We start from the raw sequence: 22147 nt of genomic DNA, 5'->3' as shown, positions 1-22147 counted from the left end.
AGAGACATCTGTGTGGGTTTCTGCACAGATGTCAATAGAAATCGCACCCTGGAATCGCCAAAAAGTAGTACAAAAACTACATTTGGAAATCAGTGCGGCACCGCAAATTCGGCCTCGCACCGATTAGGAAGGTACCATTGCCACCGATTTGAAAAGTCATATCGCACCAATGTGAACCAGGGCTAATGGAAATTTTGGTGCTGAAACAATAAAAAAAAAAAAAAAAAAAAAAAAAAGGACTTGAAACAGCTCATGATCCAAAGCACACAATGTCATCTATAAAACATGTTGGAGGCAGTGTGATGGCATGGGCATGCATGGCTTCCAGTGGCACTGGGTCATTGGTGTTTATTGATGAGGTGACAGAAGCAGCCGGATGAATTCTGCAGTGTTTAGAGATATACTGTCAGCCCAGATCCAGCCAAATGCAGCAAAGTTGATTGGACGGTGCTTCATAGTACAGATGGACAATGATCCAAAAACACACTACAAGAGCAACCCAGGAGCTTTTGAAGGAAAAGAAGTGGAATTTTATGCAATGGCCGAGTCAAAACCAATTAAGCATACATTTCAATTGAAGGAAAAACTAAAGGCAGAAAGACCCACAAACCAAGAACTGAAGACAGATGCAGTTAGAGTCTGGCAAAGCATCAGAAAGGAGGAAGCCCAGTCTTTGTATATGAATATTTTATTTACGATATCAAATTTGTCCAATTACATTTGAGCCCCTGGACATGGGGGGGGGGGGGGGAGACTGTATAAAAATGGTTGCAGTTCCTAAAATTTGTACATGATGATATTTATGCTCAACCCTTTGAATTAAAGCTGAAAGTTTGCACTTCAAATATATATTTTTTAATAGAATTGTATTATAATTTGACATTTTAATATCATGAACTTAAATGAATATGACTTTGTCAGCCACTACTGGCACATTTAGCACAAGGAAAATGCATCCCTTTAAAATTCTATGTATGTTATCACAGCAGTCCATTGCGCTTCCGTTGTGGTGTTAAAAATCTTGCTTGCTGCAAGCACCTCGTTGAAATGCATTGAAAAACGCATCAAGAACGCATCAATAATGCTCCCATTTTACTTTTGAGTCACATGACCCATGAAAAACACACCAAAAGCATATAGGTTTTGGCTGCTGAAATTTCAGCGCACCTCTTTACTTTAGGCCTGGTTCACACCTATGCATTTAGTGTTTTCAGTTTTGCAGAAACAAATTACAGTCCATTTAACATGGTTTCCTATGTTCACATATATGCATTTTATGGAAAGGGCCAAGGATGTTTTTCTTGTTTTTGGTTTCATAGACTTCAGTGGATCAATGTGTATTGAAAAACGCAAAATGCACCTGGAGAATGCAAACTGCAACCTGCATCGGTGTGAACCAGGCCTGAAGGTCTCCTTTCTCAAGGTGAAAGATGGGGATCTGCAAGTCTCGAAAAGCCAGTGGTTTTTACTGCATGTAAATATTGAAGATTCTCTTTTTGGTGCGCTGATTTGTGCAATATCTCCACTGACTGAGCACCCAGGATCAGGCAAGAAAGGTGAAGGTGCAGGATGGATTATTTGACATAATGCACACATAAATGGCTCATTGATGTGGGTAATGATGCATGCTGGTGTGCACTGTGCAACAGGCAGCAAGCATTTCAAGAATGAACTATGCAGATTATGCTTCTGGCGCTGGTGGTTGTAAATCTCAGTGATGAAATATGAACAAAGCATTTTACTCCATAGTGCGTACTTGTCTCAATTAAAAGCACAAAGTGTTGCTTCTGTTTGCTGCTCTGTTCCTTTGCCATCAGTATGAATCACTTCTGACAAGTTATCCTGACAGCAAGAGAAAAAAAATAAAAAATAGATGACAGGGGAGGTGGCTCCAGCTGATTGACAGCCTCAGCTCTGTTCCTGTGTGAAGGGGGTGTGTCTCTTCCCTCCAATCAGCTCTCAGAGCTCTCTTCACCAAGCTCTGCAGAGTGTGACTTCAGCTCTCTGTCCCCATTTTTTCAGAATGCTTAGACAGGCTTATAAATTCAGCACGTTGTCCATCTGCAGTCTTCTTTACTCTACTGCCATTCAGATACAACTTACGTAGGAGGATTTGTTTCATCTGTGCCACACCTGGTGGATCTGCTCAACAGTAAGCTTGATTTAGATTTGTACTTCTAATTTTATTTACTCGCTCACCTTATAAAAATTACCATTACAGGCATTGCTAGGGTGTCCAGTGGAAGGGACACCGCGATACAAGAGGAGGCCTATAGCGTTCATTTTTGTGGCAGCTAGAATTTCCATCGCCTACGATCCAGTTCAATTTATTAAAGTCTAAGAGCCCTTTCACACTAAGTCGCTCCGGGTGTTAGCGGTAAAGTGCCGCTAGTTTTAGCGGCGCCTTTCGGCCGCTAGTAGGGTGCTTTTAACCCCCGCTAGCAACCAAAGAAGGGGTTAAATGCACCCGAAAAGCGCCAAAGCACTTTTCAGACGCTTCGGAAGCGCTGCCCATTCTTTTCAATGGGCAAGGGTGATGGAGGAGCGGAGTGGTGTATACACCACTCCTCCACCACCCCAAAGATGCTGCTTGCAGGACTGTTTCTAACATCCTGCAAGTGCACCGCTCCAGTGTGAAAGCACTCCGGCTCTCACACTGGGGCTGCAGTGGAGGCGTTTTTTTCCAGGAGCTATTTCTAGCCCAAAAGCGCTTGAAAAAAGCCCCAGTGTGAAAGAGGTCTAAAGTATCTTGGATCATGGTCAATGAACGCCTTGAATGATAAAACTTGCTCTTTGACAAAATTTGGGACCCTTGGATTAAATTCCTCTCGGATGCCTCATGAGACGTATATAATATTGTAGCTCTTGCCAGGACAGGGTGAACTTCCTTTGTTCCCCTTTTCCCTACTTTTTATCATTTCTCTTTCTCCTATTTTTTTTGTTTTTTTTTTACTTAAGGCCATGTGTTGTGATGTAATGTAAAATATGAGCTAAATTCAGACCTTCATCCTAGGGGTGTAGTGCTGGATGGAGGCAGCAATGGGCACAGTTTGTTATAATTAGCCCTTCATCTGCGGGAAATCACTAACACTGCAGCAGTATCACCCTAATGTCAACCCCTCGTCTCAGACATCACTGGTGGGGTGGGGCATGATTGGGTCTGAGTGCATATATCTTTATTGTTTAACATTTTGGTTTCTCACAATCTGGGTGAAGAAAATTGTGTTAATTGAAAATATGCCAGTTCACGTTGCAAAGTTTTGTACCCTGGTATGCAACCAATGTACACTATTTGTTGTCTGTGTACCTGCTGGATTTATGTACATTAGTTAAAAAAATTTAAATAAAAATCATTGGGAAATATATATAAAAAAAAAAAAAAAAAAAAACACATTTGTGACACTTTGAAGAACTCAATCTCTGAGCCAGACATCAAAGTCAACATCAATGTCTGCAACAATGTTATCTTTGCACAGCTTCAAGTCCTTCCCCTGGTAAATATTTTCAGAGCTTGTCCAGTGCTCAGGTCAGGCTACAAGGGTAAAACTGGCAGTGACAGTGGGCACAGAGCCATGATGTACTGCAGATCGGTGCAAGCAAAGGGGAAAATGTCACTCAGCCTTACATTCCATTATACTCCTATGTCTGGTTCTCAGTGCATGTGATCTAGGGTGAATTGTAGGGCAGCAGTCAGACACTAAGTATAGCAGTTGTACTCCATTTCCTCAGGTAAAAAAATCACAACATTCAGCTTTCTGCTTTGCAAGTAGGAAATGTGTTATGCAAATTGTTCCTAATGATCACAGGAAACATAGAAACCACCACACCTTTAAAGTAATCACAGTAGACACGTCTGAGTCAAAGTATGAGTCATGTCCAAAGAAAATCAATAAGCAGAATTTCATCTATATTTAGTCCATTGCCTTTTTTTTTTGTGGCATTGTAAGGGGGGGGGGGGTTCCTGCAGACGAGGAGGGTGACCAACTTAACTTGAAACTCCAAAAATGTATACGGATGGTCACTATACACACACACACACACACTTAATCGCTGTAGGGTTATATTTCTAATTTTTCAAATTGAAGCTCCAATAAAGGTTTAAAATTAGAAATAGAGTTCAAATTGCATCTTCCAGGGTTTGGTCAGGCAACGGAAAAGTGAGGCATGTTCTGAGACAGCCCCCCCGGTCCATTTCCTTGAAACCTCCCAAAATATCACTTATTTCATCCTCCATGACGAGGAAGCCCCAAGGACCACAGTCCTCTTCCAATGCCACAATGATTTAAGACAGCAACACCAAACAACCACCAGTAGCCAACTGCAAACATGGTGCCAGACCTGTGGCCCAACACACCAAGACACTCCAGTGGAGCAAAACAGCAGGTCTCTCCTGATACAGACCAAGCTATGGGTGATCCCACACAAGTCAGACTGCCTTGAATTTTGATGCTCTTATCCACCATCCCACACACAGGGTGTTAAGTGTTATATATCCGCCAATCAGCCAGGTAACATATTCTTTATTGACAGAGGTAAGGGGGGGGGGGGGGGGTTACCTTTTCTAGATTTAATTAATGTGATCAGATTCTTGTTCTGGACTGGCTACAACCAACCGTTCACCAAACCTATGCCTATGGATGCCACTGCTTTACAAATTACATTGAAGCACAAAAAACGTACCCAGACAAGTCTACCCCTTTCCACTCTTCCCAATGTTAACTGTAAACATAAAGTTCATGACTAGTTACACACTAGAATGAAAACGAACAGTTTTAAAAAAGGGAGACAGACATTACATGTGCAGATTCTGAGCTCACTTTGGACTTTTTTTTGATAATCTTATCCCAGAAAAAAAAAAAAAAAAAAAAACACAAAAAACACAAAAAACACACACAAACACACACAGTAAAGCAAGGATGCCTTCAAAAAACATATTTAATGGTTTATTTTTATAAACTTACAAAAAGCAAAGTTAGCGAAAAGAAAAAGTCAAATCAAAATTTGGTGCGACTACTTTGGCTTTAAACCAGCAGCAATTCTTACACTTGCACAAAGTCAAGGGTTTTGTAGGATTAGAGTCAGGTGTATGATTAACCAATTATAACAAGCAGGTGCTAAAGATAATGACTGTTTCAACCTGCATATGAAATTGATTAACTGAAACAAACAGCTGTATAGGAGGGTTAAAACTGGGCGAGGAACAGCCAAACTTTGCTAATAAGGTGAGGTTGGAAGCCAGTTTCAGGGCACAAGTCATACACCATGGCAAGACTGAGTACAGCAACCAGACACACGGTAGGTACACTGCATCAGCTAGGTCTCTCCCAGGCAAAGATTTCAAAGCAGACTGGGGTTTCAAGATGTGCTGTGCAAGCTCTTTTGAAGAAGAATAAAACAAAAAAAAAAAAAAAAAACAAAAAAAAAAAAAAAAAAAAAAAAAAAAAAAGGCAGTGCTGAGGACCGTGGACGCAGTGGTTGGCCAACTTAATGCAGCAGATGAAAGACACATCATGCTTAATTCCCTTCGACATCGAAAAATGTCCAGCAGTGCCACCAGCACAGAACTGGCGGAAACCAGTGAGACACAGGTACACCCATCTACTGTCCGGAGAAGTCTGGAAAGAAGTGGTCTTAAATGGAAGAATTATGACCTCTGATGAAGAAATAAGGCTAAGCGACTCAACTATGCACAAAAACATAGGCACTTGGGTGAAAAAAAAAAAAAAAAAAAAGGCAGCAGGTGATCTGGACTGATGAGTCAAAAATTTAAATTTTGCACCATTTCTTCACACTTGCCTAATTAAATATGTAAACTATTTATATTTATATTTATATATATATATATATATATATATATATATATATATATATATATATATATATATATATATATATATATATATATATATATATATATATATATATATATCTCTTATAGGGAAGAGTGCGGAATCCTACCTCAAATTCAGATGTGCAACAAATGTGTTCTGTAGTGCCCTGGCCCTCCCGGTGTTATATTACAGTGTATTTTTTTTTAATGCTCTGGTTGTGGAGCAACACAATATTACTTCAGTGTCTCACTGTTAAATTACTTGTATTGCTTGCCATGTGTGCACAGACTTTGATAATGCCATCTAGAAAACTTTAGCAGTCAGGGCTGCCACGCCGATTATCGTAATCCAAGTTCCACACCACCTTTCTACTCCTAGATCCTCAAATGTTTTGCTGGCAGGACAGAACTGTTTGTCACATGCTTGTTCTACTATGCATTCATATAAAATTATGGCAAAGTAGCTGGGGCTGGGGTACTTGGGCATTTTTATTTTTTTTGGGATATTGTTCCTCACACAAGGCAATGTTAATGCAAAAGCAATTTAAAGAGGATGTAAACCCTCATTTATACCCAGTAAAGTGAACAGCCTCAGATACACAGGGATGAAACAAATCATCCTACATAAGTTTTACATGTATATCTCCTGTCTTCAGCTTTATATACGGTTTAGAAAGTGCACATGGTGTTAGATTTTTTTTTTTCTTCATGAGCATACAGCTGATCAGAGAAAAGGCACACACCCCCTCTCCTCATAGGTAGAGACTTTCAGAGACGTCGTTGAATCGTTCAGCTCTGTGCTAATTTATAGCATCCTCCAACACAAAACTCAGGCTGCTTTTATCATATGTGATGGAAGTTAGGCTGAGAACGGAGCAGGAGACAGCTATGGGACCAAGTGCTTTGAAGAGAGATAAGAAAACACTGCAGATATATGTGCCCAGCTCAAATTTCATGAATTGGGTTTACATCCACCTTTAAAGCTAAAATATATCTAAACCCAAAAACAAAAATGTACAATGCAGCTTACAATTCCTTACATCAGTCTTTTTCCAGGCTTGTTTGTCTCTATCGTCACCAGTGATCCTGCCAGGAACACTTTCTGACCCTGTACTGCATTATAAAACACAGTCATCACCCTGTAGACAAGGTAGCCATACAGTAAATTTTAGGGCCCTTTCACACGGACAGGTCCGTGTACGGGCTCCGCTTTGCTCAGCGGGGGATCGCTCCGTCGATCCCCACTGAGCAGGCAGATGACAGGTCTGTCTCTGCACACTGTGCAGGGATCGACCTGTCAGAGCGCCGCTCTCCTCTATGGGGGAATCGGATGGAGATGGACCATAGAGTCCGTTTTCATCCAACCAGCAGACAGATGGAAGAGTAGGGTTTTCCTCCATCACACTTTAGCGGATCAGAGCGGGTCGGATGTCAGCGGACATGTCACCACTGACATCCGTCACGCCATAGACCTGTATGGAGCCTCCGTTCAGGTTCACCTAAAAAAAACTGACAGGCGGACCTGAACAGTCCACCCGTGTGAAGGGGGCCAAAGTCTGTTCCTGATGAACTGGGTAAAATTTGAGCAGTGGTCGACCCTGTCAGCACCTTTCAATTAAAAAAAAAAAAAAAAAAAAAAAAAAAAAAAAAATTTATATGGAAGAGGCCAGGAGGGAAATGGTCAGCCAAACAGCAATTACATCTAAATCACATGCAGGTACCATTCAGGTCAGAATAGAAAAGCTGGCACCGCGGATTCATCCATTGCCCATGTTTAGCAGGAATGGGGAAAATCCAGTGGTTTCTTTCATTTAGCTTGCAGAGCTGAACAAGGAAAATCTTACAGTGTATGGCCAAGTTTAGATCAGGGGTAATGAATTAAAATTCACAGAGGTCCGATCAGTAGAACTTTCTTCCAGCAGAGGTCCAAACTGCTTGTGCTTCCAATGAGTCAGGTGCTTCACATCACAGCCCCCTCTCCTCTTAGATCACAATCAATCCAGTTCTTACATCAGTGTCCTCCGTCCCTTCACAGTAGCGTCCTGAACCCCAATTCACATCACCATCCCCGCAGCAATGTGGCATGCCCCCCACAGCAGTGTCCTCTGCCTCTCACCACACACACACACACACACACACACCAGTAGTGTCATTTGCCCCTCTCACATCACTACCCAGAGTAGTGTCCTCCTTTGTCCCCCCATACACAGTAGTACCCTTTGCCACCTTCACATCACCCCCACACACAGTGTGTTCTCCCCTCTTAACATCCACCCCCCCCCCCCTAGTAGTCCTTTTTGCCCCTTTCACATCACCCATCCACCCCAAGCAGTGGGCTCTGCCCCTTTACATCACTTTCTCCAGCAGTCCTTTCTGCCCCCTTCACCCCACAGTAGTGTGCTCTGCCCCAGTAGTCCTTTCTCTCCCTTCACATTACCTCCCCAATATACAGTACCGTGCCCTGCCCCTTTACATCATTCCCCATCCCCCTCATCCTTCAGAGCCAGGTCCTCTTCTCCCCTTACTCTGCTACCCGGCAGGCACACAAAGCAGAGATCGGGAGGCAGGACAGATCATGAGAGGCACAGTAGCACTGCATGGAGCGCAGAAGCGGCCGATGTTAACTTTGCATATTACCAAGCTTACAATTGGTTGCTAGGACCTCTGTGTCCTAGCAACCAATCACCTGCTATTTAATCTGCAAAGTTATCCCGGGCAGCCCCCGTGCTCCATGCAATGCTACTGTGACTCTCTCTCGCAATTTGTCCTGTCTAACGATCTCCGCTCTGCTGTTATGACGCTAAAATAGATTTAATTTGCATACGGTGTTGCATGACCGGGCAAATTCCAGTTAAAGGGGTTGTAAACCCTCATGTTTTTTCATCCTATGCATTAAGGTGAAAAAACTTCTAATAGCGACCTGCCTTCTAGCCGATCCCTCGGCGGAGACTCGCTAGACCTCTCTGCCTGGGGTTCTCGGCTTTTGATTGGATAGCCATTAGCTCCCGTTGCTGTCAATCAAGTCCAATGATGCAAGCATCAGGGGGCGGGGCTGAGTCCTACATTCTGCGTCTATGGATGCAAATGCTGGACTCGGGAGCGCGCCTGCAAGGTAACCCCTGGGACAGCGCTTCTCCTAGGGGGTTATACGATGTGGGGGCCGCTGGGGGACCCCAGAAGAGGATGATTGGGCCACACTGTGCAAAACAAACTGCACAGTGGAGGCATGACATTTTTTTAAATAACAAAACACAAAGCTTTTCAAATCACTTTAAAGTAGCACAGTGCTGAATAGCAAGAAAATGCTCTGTTCATTAAGGGGGTAAAATCTTCCCGAGATCAAATGGTTAAACCATAAGAATGAAAGCAGATTGTCGTAAACACTCGTGGAAGCACTGAATGTTTTTTTCTCAAAAGTCTGCCACTTTTGTTGGAAAGCTTAGTCTGTTAAAGGAAGAGGAAAAATAAACAGATCTACTGGCTGGGTGAATGGGAAATAATGAGGTCACAGTGAGATCTCAAAAACAAAAATGGACTGTGGTAATGCTACTGGCAGACTGCATCATATAAGTAAATATTTTGGCCATAGTTAAGGCTCGGTTCACACTGCTGTGACATGGGATCCAACTTGCGAGACCCCAAGTCACATGACATGTTAAAATTCAATGTGTCCCTATGAAAGCCGTCTTAACCGATACCAAATAAATTGCTCCGACTTTAGAAACGGTTCCTGCACCACTTTAGTCCCACTTGGGTGCAATTTCAGCCTTGTACAGGCTCCTAAATAGCATCCAAGCCGGAAAGGCAGTTGCAGGGCAAAGTCGCAGGCAAAAGTCGTACAACTTTGCCATAGCAGCAGTATGAATCAAGCCTAAAATACAACCCAGTACATCCATGTGCACACGCAAATCGCTGTAGCCAGAATGAAGAATGCCTGGGCCTTCACTCTTATATAGGACAAATGCTAGATTTGACAACAAAGAAATCTTAGTCAAAACCTGTCAGCCATAAAAAAAAAAAAAAAAAAAAAAAAAAAAAAACCACCCACAAACAAACAAACAACAAAACAACATTCAAAAGTTATACCTAAAAGCCGGCCCATAGAGGTTCCTGTTAAAACCCCCACCAAATGTGTGCACTGGTTTTACTTTAGGGCATGCCCCTGGATCTAAACTCCATCCAGTATCCCCTCTCCAGCAAGAGCTTTTCAGTGGTCAGTAATCATGTTCACACTGGACAGTGAAACATCATTGGGCAGATTTTACCCCATGTCCATGTCCTTCATAACATAATCAAAACCAGGGTCAGGTGGATGACTAGAAAGGCTTTTCTAACCATAAAAAAAAAAAAAAAAAAAAAAGTAAACAGTATTAGAGTGCCTTGAAAAAGTATTCATACCCCTTGAAATTTTCCAGTATGTTATGCAGGGCTTTGTGATGGAGAGGAGTTTGTGTTGGGGGGCTTTGTGATGGGGATTTGTGATGGGGGGGGGGGGGGAGATCTGTGATTGGGAGGAGTTCTGTGATGAGGGGAGTCTGAAATACTGATAAGTTAATGTTGATTAAAATTGTTCTTTATTTTAAATATTGTATTGTTTTTTCCTGTTTTTTTTTGCACTACAAATAAGATGTGCGCATAGGAATTAGTTCATATTTTTTTTTAAACTATAGTGCGGCCCCCCAACAGTTTGAGGGACTGTGAACTGGCCCCCTGTTTAAAAAGTTTGAAGACCCCTGACGTAGAGGGTTCTTTACTGTAAGAGCGGCAAGGATGTGGAATTCCCTTCCACAGGCGGTGATCTCAGCAGGGAGCATCTATAGTTTCAAAATAACTATTAGATAAGCACCTGAACGACCGCGACATACAGGGATATATAATGTAATACTGACATATAATCACAAACATAGGTTGGACTTGATGAACTTGTGTCTTTTTTCAGCCTCACCTACTACGTAACTAACTACACAAGTCTTTTTGGGGATGTCTCTACTAGCTTTGCACATCTAGAGTGAAATTTTTGCCCATTCTTCTTTGCAAAAAAGCTCAAGCTCTGTCAGATTGGATGGGGAGTGTCTGAACAGCAATTTTCAAGTCTTGCCACAGATTCTCAATTGGATTTAGGTCTGGACTTTGATTGGGCCATTCTAAAACACAGGTCTCAAAATTTCAAGTCCGGAGCTACTAGCCAGGCCTTAAGGGTTACTTGCCACCAGTTGCCCCACCCAACCCCTAATCACACCCTCAAATTATCTCATGAAATTCGACTTAAAATGTTTTATGCAAAATTAAATATTAACATCAACTTCACCTGTGCCCAACAATGCAGCCTCACCTGTGCAGGGGAAGAGAGAGGAGAGAAAGAGGATTGCCGGGCAGATCAAAGAGCCGAGGAACATCGCTGCAACAGCTTTCATTTGAATTGCCGAGTGTCAGTGTTCCCGCCACTCACCATCACACACAGCCCAGCCTCCTGGCACCGGTACTTGGATACAAGTCACACATCCCGGCATTAGATGGGTGATCTGTCTATCAAAGTACATACTCGGGGAACACTCAGCAATTCTAATCAAAGCTGTTACAGCGATGTTCCTCTGTGCTCTTACGATCCTAGTCTGAAAGAAAAAAGAAAAAAAAAAAAAAAAAAAAAAAAAGGGGGGAGCACAGAAGAAAGACACTTTGAAAGGCAAACATATCCCAATATCACTGGGTGCTAGATACTTTTTGCTAGATTTGGATGATGTACAGAACTTTGAGCAAACAACCAGAGTCTGTACTTTTGTAATTATTAAGCAGCCATATCTGTCTTCCTAAACACAACCTAACATCTACATATTAAAACAGACTAGCATGTTTGGCAAACATCAAAATGGTCAAAGGGAACAGGTCAGAGAGTACGTGGAAGAGATAGCTCAATTCACAGACATTAACCACTGAATGATGTAATGAGGAACTGTTCGCTGTGAAGCTCACCTCATGTACATGCCATACAGCAAATTTATAGCGTTTGTAAATCCAACATTTCATATTCCTGATATGTTCCTGCTGTACCATGTACTTGTATGAAAAGAGTATTCTGTTCTTTGTATTGCTTCCCCTGTGTGAAATACCTGGTGACCCTGCCAGTCCCTCCGCTTTCCTAGTAAAAACTGACCACACTAAGCAGAAGAACACACTGTGGTCCGTTCTAGCCAGCTCTCCTCCAATGATCAGACTTGTCCTGACAACCCCCCCCCCCCCCCCCCCCCCCCCCAAGTTCAGTATACTGTTGATTTTTCCCCCAGCTCTTATGCAGCTGTAAACATGATCACAAAAAAAAAAAAAAAAAAAAAAAAAAAAAAAATTGTATACTTTTTTTTTTAATATCTATACATAAGCGTTTTACCTTCATTTCCATTTTAAACTGAATGGGTTGTTTTACAAGGTGATCATTTACAAATCAGTTTAACCACTTGGCGACCGCCCACCGTCATTATACAGCGGCTGCTTGAAGAGGAATACCATTATGGCAGCAGCTAGCTGCCATAAGCCCGGTATCCTCCTTTTCAGCAGGTGGTCGGCTTTCAGATAAAAGTGGTCTCAGAGGCAGATTCGCTGCAGGATCACTTTTATCGGGGGCGGGAAAGGGCCTCCCCCTCCTGCCGCACTCCGGTAGTCTCCGCTGCTTACCAGAGCCATCGGTAGCAGCAGAGACGATCGGGTCCTCTTCCCTCACAGGCTGGATGCCAAGTGAGGGAAAGATGGCCCCCGCTCGGCTCCATAGCACTGGATGGTGAAAGCAACATCAAATGTCACTTCCACCCAATGCTCTTAAAAAGGGGAAGTTTTATTTATTTTTTGTACGCATATGAAAACGTAGTTGAAACCCCACATGAAGTATCACCACGATCGTTAGAGCGAGAGCAATAATTCTAGCACTAGACCTCCTCTAATGCAAAACTGGTAACCTGCAGAAATCTTTTAAAAATCTCCATAGGCGACGTTTAAGCGTCAAAATTTGTTGCCATTCCACGAGTGGGCACAATTTTTGAAGCATTACATGTTGGGTATCAATTTACTCAGCGTAGCATTATCTTTTTTTTTTTTTTTTTGTGAAAAACACGTTTGTAAGACCACTGCGCAAATACGGTGTGACAAACTATTGCAATGACCTCCATTTTATTCTCTAGGGTAATATATACACACACACACACACACACACACACACTTTTCCAGGTAGAGCCTTGTAAAACATAGTGCCTAGAAGGTTTAAAATCCAGTAATACACTACCCACCCCGCTCTGCACATGCTCAGTTCTCCATTTTTAGGTACTGCCAAGTTTGTAGAAGCCGATCTGCTGACAGCCTTAAAGCGGAGTACCCCCCCCCCAAGCAAAAATTGAAAAGTCTGCTGCTACATATGCTGTAGCTGGTGACTTAATATTAGGACACTCACCGGTCCTGGAATCCAGCGATGTCGGCACACCAATGTTTCCATCAGCTCCAGGGTGCTGCCGTTGCCATTGCCTGTAAAGGAAACCAGCAGTGAAGCCTTGTGGCTTCACAGCCGATTCCCTACTGCGCAAAGAGTTTTCTGAATTACCCGACACTTGGGGAAGGAGGATATCCCTCTACTTAGGGCACAGAGACCTTCATGTTAGGACTACCTATTTTTGGCAAGCTGTAATCTTCTCGTATACATTTCTGGATCTGTGACTGACCTAACAGAACTCTATAAACTGACAGAAATCTGTGCCAGGAGTGAAGAGTCCAGAGTTACACTGCACATGCTGCCCTATCACTCTGGTGGCCTGGTACACTACATGCACTAGGCTAGGTCATCACCAGAGAATGACTGTCACATGCCTACAATCCACAAAAGAAACATCCATAGTCAGCTGCTGGTCAGATCTGAGGTCTGATAGGAGAGGGAAGTGAATAATTTCTTTTAAATGGGTTGTAAACCCTGGGGCCTTACATATTGGTTGACAGATAACCGTTCCCACTACCAGGTGAGAGCGCCACAGCGATCTCAGTATATCCAACCCCTCCTCCGTCCCCCTGCTGCCTTCTGGGACACACACACATCCCAGAAAACGGCAGGACTATTCAGAAAGCGCAGCATGATTCGCACATGCGCAGTAGGAAACCAGCTGTCAAGCCTGAAGGCTTGACTGCCGGTTTCCCTTAGTGAAGATGCCGGCACTTGAATCGACGAGGTGCCGACATCGCTGGATCTCTGGACAAGTATGTATCATTATATTAAAAGTCAGCAGGTACAGTATTTGTACTTTTGTGACCAGACTGGAGCTCCTCTTTAAAGCACCAATAAGAGTTAGAGTCCTTGCTAAATAGATCTCCTCTGTAGATTTCATTTGGGGCCATCAAAGAAAAAGGACATGGAGATATGATGCTGCTTTATCCCAGAAATGTGAGGAGAGCCTCACTACTGAACCATTTTTTTTTCTCCCTAGTAAACTATAATTGCCTAGGATGGAATTGCATACAGAGTGATTTGTAAATTCACCGAACTGATATCACACTCAGAAGAAACATTAATTAAAAGTAACAAATTTAGACAGACTGGAGAGACTATAATGGAATGTATAGATAAGAACTGCCACTGTTCTTCAATGATACAATGTAAAACACACTATATACACAAAGTAACCGTGTACTGCCACCCAGGAGTAAAAATATAACAAGACCATCTGATACATTCATGATATTTTAAGTTTTAACTGTACCTGTGCACATTTTGACATTTGACTTTACTAATCCAATTAAAGAGAACTTTACAAAAATTAGATAAAAGTAGATAACATTTTCAGACCAGCTCCTTCATTTATTTAATCAAGGGATATTAGAAAAGAAGTAGCCATCAAAGCCTTATTTGAGGTAAGAGGTGTAAAGATAAAATAGAAAGATTTCTTTTTTTACAGAAATAAAGAAGTACATTAACGGTATATTGGTACATACTAGAAGCTGAAATAATAATAATAATAATAATAATAATTAAAAAAAAAAAAAAAGGGGGAACTTTAAGCACTTCATATGAAATGACATACCTTTAAGTTGTCATGAGGAAGTGGTTGTACCGGGGTGAAGCAGCTGCAGGCTTCAACCCGGTACCATTTTTTAGAGCTGGTGGTCGGTTTTCTGATAACAAGTGATGCGTCTCAGCAGCCGCTCGGCTGTTATCACAAGGTACAGGAGGAAAGTTACACCCCCCCGCCACCTTTCGCCACTCCACCCGGGTCTCCCACTGGGAGACCCCAAGGACCAGCTGGCATGTCCACTGATCCCGAACAAAGCCGGAACCAGCTTTGATCGGGTCTCCGATGTATTAACCCAGAAGCGATGTTTTGGTGCAAAGGAGGGATTTGGGGTCTTTTAGACCCCAGATCTCTCCATAAAGAGTACCTGTTACCACCTATTAACATCACATGGGATGTTTACATTTCTTGTGACAGCAATAAAAGTTATCAGATTAAAAATAAATACATTTTGAACGCGCCCTCATCCACCAAAGAAAGCGCATATGCGAGTCACGCCCGCAAATGTAAACAGTATTGAGTTCACACATGTGAGATATCACCACGATCGTCAGAGCGAGAGCAATAATTCTAGCAAAAGACCTCCTCCTCTGTAATTCTAAATTGGTAACCGTTAATTTTTTAAAGCATCACTTATGGAGATTTTTAAGTACCTTAGTTTGTCGCCATTCCACGAGTGTGCGCAATTTTAAAACAATAACATGTTAGGTATATTTACTCGGAGTAACATCATCTTTCACAATATATAAAAAAAAAAAAAAAAAAAAAAAAAAAGCTAACTTTATCGTTTAGGTTTTTTTTTTTTATTCAGTGAAGTGTATTTTTTCCGCCAAAAAAATTGCGTTTGAAATACTGCTGCGCAAATACCGTGTGACATAAAAGTGTCAAAAATAGGCTTGGTCCAGAAGTGGTTAAGCATTCACATAGGCACAACAAATAATAGAAGCATTGTTTGTAATATGATTATCTTCTATGATCATTCACGTCATTAGTCACCATAAGTCAGCATTTTCCTGAAATAAAAAAAAAAAAACCCACATGACATCATGGACAAAAGGAGGAGCTGACAATCATAGAAGATGATCGTACTACAAACATAACAGCGGTCCACATGGCAACCATTTTTTATTTACATAGATCTCCTAGTGCAGTCAAATTAGTTTCAAATTTGACAGAAAAAGTGGAACTACACTTTAAATACCTTAAGTCACCAACTGATAACACACCTACAGTTCACGAGTTGTGACTTTACCTGTTGTATGCTTGTGTTACCCAATCTACTTAACACACTGAAATTTTAATCAGTACAGCAGAAAAGCAATTAGAATTTCCAGGAGCTGGCCAGCAACGTCAGCCTGCAGATTTTTCTCACAAGTTATCTTTAAGCTGATCCCTTCTAGCACACAACAAAATGGAATGCTTGCACATTATGCCATGTGTCATTTCATACTACACGCTCCATCTCCTTAGTCAGCTATGTCCATCAATGCCATCCTTGGAAGTACAAAGTATCAGTGTACTGATCCATGGCTCAACCGCAGATATGTAAAAAAATACAGATTTTTTCAAACAGGAATATTTGAGAATAAAAAGAGAAAGATGTATGCTGCAATGCACTATGCATGGTTTTACTATTGTACGTAGTAAAACGTGTATTCATGCAATGGAATAGGAGCCTTAACACCTAAAAAAAAAAAAAAAAAAAAAAAAAAAAGACATGCACATAGTTTTTCCACTTTTACCAAAAAGCTGTCCATGCTGGTAAGGGGTGCCCGTAGATTAAAGCAAGCTGTGCAGCTTTGACCAAAGTTGAATAATGTTCTTGCTATAGGTGTGAGCCATTTATGTACCTCCTGAAGCCTGGCTGAAAATACACCCAGAGATGGTATCATCCAATGCCTTGTTGCTAGGGCGTTGCTAAGAAACTCCCAGCTCTTACTGTTTACCTCCCCCATTACAGGAGTGGGCTCTCAAACAATGCACTCAGAGCTACTGTGTCAGGGGAGAGAGAATGCACGAGTGTAGAGGTTGACCGATATGGGTTTTTCTCTGGCTGATGCCGAGATTTAGATATCGCTGTGATATATATGATGGGGTCAAAAAGACCTCAGATTTACACTAAAATGCAAAGATAAAAAAATGTTGTCATATGAAAAAATAAAAAAATGGCCCTTTAAGTGCTATGGGCAGAAGTGACGTTTTGACATTGCTTCCGCCCTGCAATAATATGGAGACGGGTGGGGGCCCATCTTCCCCTCACTCATCCCCATACTAAGCCAGGAGAAGGATCTGATCGCCTCCACAGCTACCGGCGGCTCCGGTAAGCGGCGGAGGGCACTGAGCACAGCGAGTGGCCCCCCCCTCCCCCCCATCTTCCGCCGTCGATAAAAAGTGATCTTGCGGCAAATCTGCTGCTTATCTGAAAGCGAAGCTCCTGCTGAAGAGGATACCGGGGTTATGGCAGCTAGCTGCTGCCATAGCAATAATATTCCTCTTCAAAGTACCGACATAAAACTGCGGCGGGCAGTTTGGAAGTGGTTACATGGTTAAACTGAGATCTTCTACAGACCGGAGTTCATTCCTTTGATAAGTAGAAACATTGCATCTCTGCTTCTTTTATCAGCGATGTTCTCAGACTTGGCAGGCTGCCCAGATAGGAGAGACTCAAGTCGCACTGACGGGGAGACTTCAGACGACTTGCATTGACTTCTATTATAGAAGTCATTTGCAAGTCACGCTGAAGTCATGCTGTGCAGGGTCGTGCTGAGTCGCCCTACAAGTCGGATCGCCCCTGTGTGAACCGGCTAGTGCATAAATGAATCGGCCCAATTTGCAGCACAATCTGCCAATTAATTAAAAATTTCCAAAAACTGCCAGATATCTCAGTCGACCTCTACATGAGTGGGTTTGAATCAGAGAAAAAGCTAGCTCCTGTGATGCCGGGGGTGAACAGTAACTGCTGAGAGTGTCTTAGCAACAAGACAGGATGGGATGATGCCAGCTCTGGAATTTTTTTAAAGAGAAGTATGGCTTTCAAAAAAAGAAAAAAAAAAAAAAAAAAAAACAAACATTTATACTCACCTAAGTAGTTACAGCATTGATCCGAAGCGGCATCTGTTGCCCACAAGCTCCGCAGCGAGAACTGAGTGATCAAACACCGTTGATCGCTCTGTTCTCCCCTCCGCTCTGAGCAGTGTGGTGACTGTCAGTCAGAGGCTCTCTGCTTTGCCCTCCCCCAGCACTCACTGGAGTACTAGGTTGTGGAGGGGGTGGCTCAGGCTCTGTCTTCAGCCGATAGAGGGCTTTAGCTCACTGTCGGCTGAAGACAGGTCACAGGTGTGCAGAGTGAACTGCACTTCTGTTATCCCCAGGAGGAGTATAGCCAAAATATTTTTGATTTTGCTTCTCCTTTAAATCAAGCTTCCGGAGGTATATAAATGTCCTATACCTACGGGAAGGGCATTAGTCAATGCTGCACAGTTTGTGCAGTTTTCTCTACAAACGGCAGGTTTTTGGTAAATGTGAACTATGCCTTAAAAAGTGGCTCTGAGCCCTGGTTCACATTGGTGCGATTTGGCATGCGATTTGACATGTCAAATCGCATGCCAAATCAGCAGCAATGGCACTGTCCTAATCGGTACAACGCCGCACCGATTTCCAAAAGTCATATCTGTACTACTTTTGGCGATTTCGGGCTGCGATTTCCATTGACATCAGTGCAGAAACCCGCACAGATGTCTCTGAAATCGCCCCCAAAATCGGGACTGACATGAGGGAATGAAATCATGTGAGTTCAGCTGAATGCGCACAATTTCATTCCTGCAGTCAGTGTGAACCTGGGCTAAAGGATTTTTACCTTCATGCATTCAATGTGTGCAGAAACCCACCCAATCTTTATCTCACGATAGCCTGAGCTATCCCAGGACTCTGCCTCATTGGCTGAAACAGCAACAGGAGTCCATTGGCTCCCTCTGCTGTCAATCACAGCCAGCGAGCCAATGAGGAGAGAGCGAGGGTCAGGGCCCAGCTGTGGCTCTATGTGTCTTTTTAGCGCATAGAGCAGTAGCTTGGGAGCGAGCACACAGTGGTGCCCCCAGGGCAAGCGGCTTTCTCTGGGGGCACTGCTCGAGGGGGAGCAGCCAAGAGCACCAGAGAGGGACCTGAAAAGAAGAGGATCTGAGCTGCTCTGTGCAAAACCACTGCACAGAGCAGGTAGGCTTTTTTTTTTTTTTTAAATAACAAAACACACACACACACACACACACACACACACACACACACACACACACACACACACACACACACACACACACACACACACACACGCTTTAAGCTGGCCCTCAATGGCCATTCCCTTTCATGAGAAGTCAACATAATGATTGACTTCTCACAAACGGGCTTGTTGGGGAATTTTTGTTCCAGCTGGTAATCGACTGCAGTACTAATCAGTGTATTTTGACAGAGAAGGAGCCTCTATCATAATACAATAGCATCCAGCTCACTTTTGTGGATTGGGGAGCCTATGCAGTGATTTTTTTTTTGATCAGCCCTGTGCCCTCTAAACTGTCCCATGTTGGCTAGCTTTAGCCCTCCTTTACACTGAGCACGGCTTTCAAATTGTGTGAGTTCATCTGAATACTATGACTTGAGCAATGTCATAGGTGGAGTCACAGGCAGAAGACTATTGTGGTTGGACGGATTTGGGTGTGTTGCAGGACGATGTCAAGTCTCACGCATGCACAGACAGTGAGACAGAATCTGACTATTAGATTCTCCCTCCGCGGTTTGCAGATCATCAGGTAATGCCACCGACGATGATTTGCGCATGTGTGCAGTGTTGATGTCACGCCAGCTGATCAACATATCAGCTGGAGTGACGTTACATTCTACGAATGCGCAGATCGTCAGAGGCATTATGCGACGAGATGCACCATTTGATGAAACACCGGCAATAGGCTCTGATTTCTCATGCAATTTGACCTGTAAAATTGCACCAATGTGAATGAAGGGGGGGGGGGGGGAGATTAGGTCTCCCTCAGACAGGTGAACAATCCCATCCTCTGTGCAGAGCTGCTGGCAGGCTCCAACTTGGAGCGGAGTGCCGACTGCCCATAGAAATGGATGCACATGCAGTGGTTGCACAGACAATCACATGTCAAAGTTTGACATGCAGGCAAGAGCGGGGACACGGAACCAAACGCAGTGCCTCTGCATTCAGATCCATGCATCTGCTCCTGCCTGCATGTGCATCCATTCTTATGGAGTGCCTGCATACAGTGGCGCCTGTTGCTGTATATTTGGGGGGTGGGCAAACAAGACACCTAACACCAGCCCCGCAATTACCCCATCTAGGTTACGGGCAGCTTCGGCTCCTTCCTGCGTCTCCAGCTTCACGGCAGCTTCCATCCTCCTTCCTTCAGCAGCCAATACGATTGCTTCTCCTCTCGGCCAATCGGGTCCCACTTAAGACCCACATCCCGATTGGCTGGATGGAGAATCAGGAAGACAACAGCAAATATTAATTTGCTATTGTCACACAACTGGGTGGGCTCAGGGCACAGTGCTCTACTCCTTGTGCAAACCCTTTTTTGAAGCCAATTAGAGCCTCTGACTCTAATCATGCGCTTCAAAAAACACAAAGACACCCCCGTTGAAATCCACGTGTCTGGCACACTGCATGCAGATTAGGGGCCGGACACATTGATTAGTGGGTGGCACCCCTGCACCCCCCAATGGATGGGCTGCCACTGCCTGCAACTCCACACACACACACATCTGCATGGAGGATGGGCTAAGTCTTACTGCACACTGTCACTACAACCTGCCCTTTACCACTTAAACCTGCCACAGAACCACTTGTCCTATACCACCTTAAACTGTCCAATTACCACCCCAATCTGTCCAATGCCACCCTAAACTACCCCAATCTGCCACCCTATACTATCATTTACAGGGTCCAGTTTGGGCTGAGCCCCATGACCATGCGCTGTCTGCAGGGCACCCTAGACAGGCGACACCACTGATCCCCCATCACTCACAGGGCTCCATGGATCACATGCTTCCATTACACATAACACAAGTGGGGCTCATTCACTAATCCCTGGATCAGCATTATTCTAGCCATCCATGCTTCTTCCCAGGACTGATCTCCCAGAATGCAGCATCCCTCCATCTTCTCCGGGGATTGGTGTGTACAGGTGATAGGTCAGGTGATGGGTCATGTGACCTCCCCTTCCCCCGTACATCTCTCTTATAGGTAGAGCGGTCCGGTATTATTACCTGAATGCGGCGCTCTCCTTGGTCCCTCTGCCGGCTGTACAGTTGGAGTTTCCTCTCTTGCTGAATATCTTGTGGAGGAGAGCCATGGTGCCGCCACATGTATCACGGCTTCATATACCCCGCCAGGACATCCCTCTCCGTCCGCTCCCCGCCATGGTGATCCCATACAAGCGCTTTATCTCCTGCATGGAGCCACACTCATGTGACTGAGAGGGCGGGGCTCAGTCCCGGGGTCCCCTCCCCCCCCAAATCCAGGAGCGGTGACGTCACCGGGGATCTCCTGCCTGTCGGGGAGGATTCCTATCACGGTGATGACGTGTCTATGATGAGCGATGATCACGGGATAGGAGACGATCGGGGAGATGTCATGAATAGAAGAAATAGACAAAGAACGTTTTTACTTCCAGACGAGGAATTGGATGAATATAAATGGTGGCCATATACACTTCTATTGCATTTTCATCCAATTGATGTGCGACTGGATCAAAATGATCGAATTTGCAAATAGCTTCCCTTCCCATCAATATAGATCAGAATCGATCATACTGAGAAGATCGGAATGTCATTGATTGGTCACGAATCCAAACGCATTCTAACCGATTAGATTGCATGGTAGAAACCGATCATAAAGAATACAGCGCTGCACAATATACTATATAAATTCTAGAACATTCACCCTGTGTATCAATTCTGTATAGATTAATAATCATATCAAGTGCTCCTCTGTATCACCAGAAGCAAAGTCACTTCTAATTAGACATCTTCACTGCCAAAAAAATGTGTTCTTTTTGTTTCATTCCTTTTTTGTTTTTTTCGTGCCATTCGTTACGATCGAAATTTGAAAATTCAAAAATTCGAAAATCCAGTAATTCGGAAATTCGAAAATAAGAAAGATAATCCAAAAATTTTAAAGAACGTAAAATACAAGATACTAACAACTAATTAATAATAACTATCAAAATATAGGTATCGGAATTTCCTTTCAAATTTGGCTGTTAGTGAACGT

General features: G+C 43.4%; 1 protein-coding gene across 1 annotated transcript in view; it reads right to left on the bottom strand.

Moving 5' to 3' along the window:
* LOC141112792 (folliculin-interacting protein 2-like) overlaps nt 1–21369 on the bottom strand; it is a 104594-nt gene extending 83225 nt beyond the window's left edge. Inside the window, exon 1 of the mRNA XM_073605870.1 lies at nt 21142–21369. Coding sequence (XP_073461971.1) covers nt 21142–21227 — 86 coding nt within the window. The 5' untranslated portion in view covers nt 21228–21369. The remainder of the gene's footprint in view (nt 1–21141) is intronic.
* Nucleotides 21370–22147: the final 778 nt, after the last annotated feature.

This window comes from Aquarana catesbeiana, linkage group LG01, assembly GCF_042186555.1.
Source record: "Aquarana catesbeiana isolate 2022-GZ linkage group LG01, ASM4218655v1, whole genome shotgun sequence".
Classification (NCBI taxonomy): domain Eukaryota; kingdom Metazoa; phylum Chordata; class Amphibia; order Anura; family Ranidae; genus Aquarana; species Aquarana catesbeiana.
This window is presented reverse-complemented; position numbering and strand designations above follow the sequence as displayed.